Consider the following 8,470-nt stretch of genomic DNA (forward strand, 5'->3'; position numbering starts at 1 on the left):
TTTTCATTAGTTTCTTTAATAACTCGTTCCAGTACATGATGTAAAGAATTACATGGTCTCTTGATAAACGTGTACACGGTGAGTATGAAAAGAAATCGTCACTAAATCAAATAGAAACAGATAAAACGTATACAAAACATTTCTACCAGATCCCCCCCAACACCCCCCCCCCACATAATAAAGAAAGACACTTGCATAAGAGCAAATCAGTCACAAACAGGTATGAAAACGTATATAATTATATATAATGTGGACTTTTTTGTTTTAAAAAAGAATAATACTTTGAGAGGTGTGTGTAACAGAGCATAGAAGACAAAATCAACACATTAATGTTCATCTGTAAGTCTTCATGTCATCTGTCAATCTTTCTCATGGCGTGGGATCTGTGATTAATACCAGGTCTGGTGACATGAGTGTTCTCTCTGACCCTGATGTTCTGCACCCCAGAGCCCCTGTTCATACCAACATCGGTGCATTCACATTACTGATGCCTAATAAGATTTGCTAATATAGCTATACTAACATCAGCTAATGTCACTGCATAATCCCACCTGACCTACGATTAAGAAGGCTGCTTCATGACTGGGCTCTTTTGGTTCTAAAACCTTGATGACATGTATTATGTGCTGTCACTACATATTTTGGTCCTAGACAAGTACACTGTGGTCATTTTAACAGCTTGTTAAGTCAATAGAAGACATTTCCTGTTATCTAATTAAATTCTGTCACGTTTACGCCATAAACAAAACTTTTATCAGAACAGAACCATATCCACTCTACAAAGTACCTAACCGGACGCCATGCTAGACTTTAACTGACATGAAATGTATTTGATAAAGTGAACAAACCATAAACTATTCACTAGCCCAATGTCAGAGCTCCAAAGTGCCCGTGGTTCCACAGGAACCTAAGTAACAAGGCATTAATACTGATGAAGGATGTGCGTGAGGATGTACCATAACCACACAATTTATGTCTCTGATGGAGTACAGTGTGATGGTTAACCTGTAGTTCTCACACAACATGTATAACATGTTGTGTTTGGCCATTTATTCGGTTCTGCTCAACATGTGTTTAAACATGAGGTATCTAAGAGGTAGCAGATCCTTCAGTGGACCCGGCCATGTCTGCAAGTGCCTGGATTCTGGGAACGAGTAGCAAGCTACAGGAAGAGCATTTAGATGGTTCACAAGACCAAGAACCCATTCAAGAATTCAAGAACCGCATGAACCAACTGGAGCAGTAAGTTTTAATAAACAGGGGTTTCCTTCTTCTCCTTGCTGGATGAGGATACAACACTGTGGTGACTTCCACCAGTCCTGTCCACTGGGAGACTGCAGAATAAAGACCAGACTGAGTAAGCAGGGAGTCGATACCCTCTCTACTGATCACCACCGATCCACCCTCTGAGGCTGACTGACAGATACACGTGTGAAGAAACTATTCAAAGCCTTTAGGCATCCATAAATAAGTACATTTAATAATATTATATATGCGTTTAGTTCCGTTATCATTATTACGAACATTAATGTTTTGCTTTCTCTCCTGTGCTCCGTTACGTTTTAGCTGCACTCGTTCTCCATTATTGCGCTGTCTCTCGTTTGTGGATCTGTTCGTGTGCTTTGAGGTGACCAGACTGGCTGAAGCTCTTGCCGCACTGTGAGCAGGTGTATGGCTTCTCACCCGTGTGGATCTGCTGGTGTGCCTTTAAGTGTCCGAGGCGGCCAAAGCTCTTGCCGCACTGTGTGCACTTAAACGGCTTCTCCCCGGTGTGGATCTTCTCGTGAGTCTTGAGCACGCCCGAGTTCCCAAAGCTCTTTCCACACTGGGAACACTGGTACAGCTTTTCACTTGTGTGGCTCTGCTGGTGATTGCGGAAGTTCACCTCCTTCGTGAACGCCTTGCCACAGTGCTGGCAGGAGAAAGGCCGCTCACCTGTGTGTACAAGGCGGTGTGCCTTAAGTTCCTTGGAATGGAAAAAGGCCTTCCCACAATCGTCACAAGTGAACGGCTTCTCACCTGTGTGGATACGCTGGTGCGAGCGCAGGTCGTCTGCCTTGGTGAAACCTTTGGGGCAGAAGCTGCAGTTGTAGGGCTTCTGGCCAGTGTGGATCAGTTGGTGCCTCTTCAGGTTGCCTGCTTGGCCGAAGCTCTTGCCACATTGCGAGCAGGAGTATGGCCGCTCACCTGTGTGGATCCGCTGGTGCGTCTTCAGGTTTCCCAGAGTGCTGAAGTTCTTTCCGCATTGTGTGCAGGAGAATGGCTTCTCACCTGTCGGGTTGCGAGGTTTGCGTGGTTGTGTTTTTGCTTTCGCAGTGTCTGGGTTTGTGGTGTTTGTATTTGTATTGGCAGACTGCATGTCATACATGTGAGAGGAAGAAAATTCTATAACAGCTTCAGGGCGAAGCTTATTGAGCTCAGTGCGGAGCTCCGCCATACGGATGGACTCGAGAATGTTTGACTCTGCTGTATCCGATGTCTCAGACTTCTCTGATGCGAGCGTTGAGTCATATTCGTACCTGCTAGCTTCAAGTTCCATTGCATAGTAACACTGCAGGTCGGAACTTTGATCCGACTTGATGTAGTCCAGGTTGTCATGCGACACGTAGTCAAAGGCATCATAACTTGGCTTATACGAGTCCAACTCTGCACCGTGGAACGAGTGTAGGTCCGACTTGATGTACTCCAGGCCACTGATCTCCATCCTGACTTGTTCCGTACCCAGTTCCGCAGTGTTCAATGGCTGGATCTGGGACACGTCCACGGTGCGGATGGGAACCAGCTCCAGGTCAGGGTCGCTCTTTACACATGGCAGCATGGCAGTTGGCTCTGCGATCTCTGAGCTAAGTGTGTTCAGCATGGCCAGTGTCGGAGTCACACACTCGGCAGGCAGCGGCTCCAGAGCAGGAGATATACACTCTGACGCCAGAGTGCTCAGGCCCATTGTGATACACTCCGTCTCCAGCTCAGCCATCATCAGCCAGATTCGTCCCTTAGCAGCCTACTTAATGCTGTGCTGCTGATCTCTTCCCAGATTCTGGACCCTGTAGAAGCCACGCACAAACACACAAACACACACACACACACACACACACACACAGGTTAGAGTAACCTAAGTGGTTGATGTGAAAGAATGTTTCAAGTAACTTTAGTTAGCTGGTATAGCACAACAAACACAATGGTGTAACACAACAAACACAATGGTGTAACAGAACAAACACACACTGGTGTAACACAACAAACACACTGGTGCAACACAACAAACACACACTGGTGTAAAAGAACAAACACACACTGGTGTAATACAACAAACACACACTGTTGTAACACAACAAACACAATGGTGTAACAGAACAAACACACACTGGTGTAACACAACAAACACACACTGGTGTAACACAAGAAACACACACTGGTGTAACAGAACAAACACACACTGGTGTAACAGAACAAACACACACTGGTGTAACAGAACAAACACACACTGGTGTAACAGAACAAACACACACTGGTGTAAAAGAACAAACACACACTGGTGTAACACAACAAACACACTGGTGTAACACAACAAACACACTGTTGTAACACAACAAACACACACTGGTGTAACACAACAAACACACTGTTGTAACACAACAAACACACACTGGTGTAACACAATGAACACACGTTGGTGTAACACAACAAACACACACTGGTGTAACACAACAAACACACTGTTGTAACACAACGAACACACTGGTGTAACACAATGAACACGCGTTGGTGTAACACAACAAACACACACTGGTGTAACACAACAAACACACAACGGTGTAACACAACAAACACACTGGTGTAACACAACAAACACACACTGGTGTAACACAACAAACACACACTGGTGTAAAAGAACAAACACACACTGGTGTAACAGAACAAACACACACTGGTGTAAAAGAACAAACACACACTGGTGTAACACAACAAACACACACTGGTGTAACACAACAAACACACACTGGTGTAACAGAACAAACACACACTGGTGTGAAAGAACAAACACACACTGGTGTAACAGAACAAACACACACTGGTGTAACACAACAAACACACACTGGTGTAACACAACAAACACACACTGGTGTAAAACAACAAACACACACTGGTGTAAAACAACAAACACACACTGGTGTAACACAACAAACACACTGGTGTAACACAACAAACACACACTGGTGTAAAAGAACAAACACACACTGGTGTAACACAACAAACACACACTGGTGTAATACAACAAACACACACTGGTGTAAAAGAACAAACACACACTGGTGTAAAAGAACAAACACACACTGGTGTAACATAACAAACACACACTGGTGTAATACAACAAACACACACTGGTGTAATACAACAAACACACACTGGTGTAAAAGAACAAACACACACTGGTGTAACACAACAAACACACACTGGTGTAATACAACAAACACACACTGTTGTAACACAACAAACACACACTGGTGTAAAAGAACAAACACACACTGGTGTAACACAACAAACACACTGGTGTAACACAACAAACACACACTGGTGTAACACAACAAACACACTGGTGTAACACAACAAACACACTGTTGTAACACAACAAACACACACTGGTGTAAAAGAACAAACACACACTGGTGTAACACAACAAACACACACTGTTGTAACACAACAAACACAAACTGGTGTAAAAGAACAAACACACACTGGTGTAATACAACAAACACACACTGTTGTAACACAACAAACACACACTGGTGTAACACAACAAACACACACTGGTGTAACACAACAAACACACACTGGTGTAACACAACAAACACACACTGGTGTAAAAGAACAAACACACACTGGTGTAACACAACAAACACACACTGGTGTAACACAACAAACACACACTGGTGTAACACAACAAACACACACTGGTGTAAAAGAACAAACATACACTGGTGTAACAGAACAAACACACACTGGTGTAACACAAGAAACACACACTGGTGTAAAAGAACAAACACACTGGTGTAACAGAACAAACACACACTGGTGTAACACAACGAACACACTGGTGTAAAAGAACAAACATAAACTGGTGTAACAGAACAAACACACTGGTGTAATACAACAAACACACACTGGTGTAACACAACAAACACACACTGGTGTAACACAACAAACACACACTGGTGTAACACAACAAACACACACTGGTGTAACAGAACAAACACACAATGGTGTATATAAAAAAAAAACACACACTGGTGTAACAGAACAAACACACACTGGTGTTACACAACAAACACACACTGGTGTAAAAGAACAAACACACTGGTGTAATACAACAAACACACACTGGTGTAACAGAACAAACACACACTGGTGTAACACAACAAACGCATACTGGTGTAACACAACAAACACACACTGGTGTAACAGAACAAACACACACTGGTGTTACACAACAAACACACACTGGTGTAAAAGAACAAACACACTGGTGTAACACAACAAACATACACTGGTGTAACAGAACAAACACACACTGGTGTAACAGAACAAACACACACTGGTGTAACACAAGAAACACACATTGGTGTAACAGAACAAACACACACTGGTGTAAAAGAACAAACACACACTGGTGTAACAGAACAAACACACACTGGTGTAACAGAACAAACACACTGGTGTAAAACAAGACACACACTGGTGTAATACAACAAACACACACTGGTGTAACACAACAAACACACACTGGTGTAACAGAACAAACACACAATGGTGTATATAAAAAAACACACTGGTGTATATAAAAAAAAACACACACTGGTGTAACAGAACAAACACACACTGGTGTAACACAACAAACACACACTGGTGTAACACAACAAACACACTGGAGTAACACAACAAACACACTGGAGTAACACAACAAAAACACTGGAGTAACACAACAAACACACTGGTGTAACACAACAAACACACTGGAGTAACACAACAAACACACACTGGTGTAACACAACAAACACACACTGGTGCAACACAACAAACACACACTGGTGCAACACAACAAACACACACTGGTGCAACAGAACAAACACACACTGGTGTAACAGAACAAACACACACTGGTGTAAAAGAACAAACACACACTGCTGTAACACAACAAACACACACTGGTGTAATACAACAAACACACACTGTTGTAACAACAAACACACAATGGTGTAAAAGAACAAACACACACTGGTGTAACACAACAAACACACTGGTGTAACAGAACAAACACACACTGGTGTAACACAAGAAACACACACTGGTGTAACAGAACAAACACACACTGGTGTAACAGAACAAACACACACTGGTGTAACAGAACAAACACACACTGGTGTAACACAAGAAACACACATTGGTGTAACAGAACAAACACACACTGGTGTAACACAAGAAACACACACTGGTGTAAAAGAACAAACACACACTGGTGTAACAGAAAAAACACACACTGGTGTAAAAGAACAAACACACTGGTGTAACACAACGAACACACTGGTGTAAAAGAACAAACACACTGGTGTAACACAACGAACACACTGGTGTAACAGAACAAACACACTGGTGTAATACAACAAACACACACTGGTGTAACAGAACAAACACACACTGGTGTAACACAACAAACACACACTGGTGTAACACAACAAACACACACTGGTGTAACAGAACAAACACACAATGGTGTATATTAAAAAAAAAACACACTGGTGTATATAAAAAAAAACACACACTGGTGTAACAGAACAAACACACACTGGTGTTACACAACAAACACACACTGGTGTAAAAGAACAAACACACTGGTGTAATACAACAAACACACACTGGTGTAACAGAACAAACACACACTGGTGTAACACAACAAACACACACCGGTGTAACAGAACAAACACACAATGGTGTATATAAAAAAAAACACACCGGTGTATATAAAAAAAAAAACACACACTGGTGTAACACAACAAACACACACTGGTGTAACACAAGAAACACACACTGGTGTAACAGAACAAACACACACTGGTGTAAAAGAACAAACACACACTGGTGTAACAGAACAAACACACACTGGTGTAAAAGAACAAACACACACTGGTGTAAAAGAACAAACACACACTGGTGTAACACAACAAACACACACTGGTGTAACACAAGAAACACACATTGGTGTAACAGAACAAACACACACTGGTGTAACACAAGAAACACACACTGGTGTAACAGAACAAACACACACTGGTGTAACACAACAAACACACAAACACACACACACACACACACACACACACACACACACACACACACACAGGTTAGAGTAACCTAAGTGGTTGATGTGAAAGAATGTCTCAAGTAACTTTAGTTAGCTGGTATAGCACAACAAACACAATGGTGTAACAGAACAAACACACACTGGTGTAACACAACAAACACACTGGTGCAACACAACAAACACACACTGGTGTAAAAGAACAAACACACACTGGTGTAACACAACAAACACACACTGGTGTAACACAACAAACACACACTGGTGTAAAAGAACAAACATACACTGGTGTAACACAACAAACACACACTGGTGTAACACAAGAAATACACACTGGTGTAAAAGAACAAACACACTGGTGTAACAGAACAAACACACTGGTGTAACAGAACAAACACACACTGGTGTAAAAGAACAAACATACACTGGTGTAACAGAACAAACACACTGGTGTAATACAACAAACACACACTGGTGTAACACAACAAACACACAATGGTGTATATAAAAAAAACACACTGGTGTATATAAAAAAAAACACACACTGGTGTAACAGAACAAACACACACTGGTGTTACACAACAAACACACACTGGTGTAAAAGAACAAACACACTGGTGTAATACAACAAACACACACTGGTGTAACAGAACAAACACACACTGGTGTAACACAACAAACACACACTGGTGTAACACAACAAACACACACTGGTGTAACAGAACAAACACACAATGGTGTATATAAAAAAACACACACCGGTGTATATAAAAAAAAACACACACTGGTGTAACACAACAAACACACACTGGTGTAAAACAACAAACACACACTGGTGTAAAACAACAAACACACACTGGTGTAATACAACAAACACACACTTGTGTAACACAACAAACACACACTGGTGTAACACAACAAACACACACTGGTGTAACACAACAAACACACACTGGTGTAACAGAACAAACACACACTGGTGTAAAAGAACAAACACAAACTGGTGTAAAAGAACAAACACACACTGGTGTAACACAACAAACACACACTGGTGTAACAGAACAAACACACACTGGTGTAACACAACAAACACACACTGGTGTAACACAACAAACA

At 41.9% G+C, this 8,470-nt stretch overlaps 1 protein-coding gene across 1 annotated transcript in view; it reads right to left on the reverse strand.

Annotated features, from left to right (window-relative positions):
• si:dkeyp-113d7.1 (uncharacterized protein LOC407709 homolog) overlaps positions 1 to 8,470 on the reverse strand; it is a 12,211-nt gene continuing 3,741 nt past the window's right edge. Inside the window, exon 2 of the mRNA XM_027155591.2 lies at positions 1 to 3,044. Coding sequence (XP_027011392.1) covers positions 1,583 to 2,977 — 1,395 coding nt within the window. The 5' untranslated portion in view covers positions 2,978 to 3,044 and the 3' untranslated portion in view covers positions 1 to 1,582. The remainder of the gene's footprint in view (positions 3,045 to 8,470) is intronic.

This window comes from Tachysurus fulvidraco, chromosome 24 (genome assembly GCF_022655615.1).
Source record: "Tachysurus fulvidraco isolate hzauxx_2018 chromosome 24, HZAU_PFXX_2.0, whole genome shotgun sequence".
NCBI classification, from domain to species: domain Eukaryota; kingdom Metazoa; phylum Chordata; class Actinopteri; order Siluriformes; family Bagridae; genus Tachysurus; species Tachysurus fulvidraco.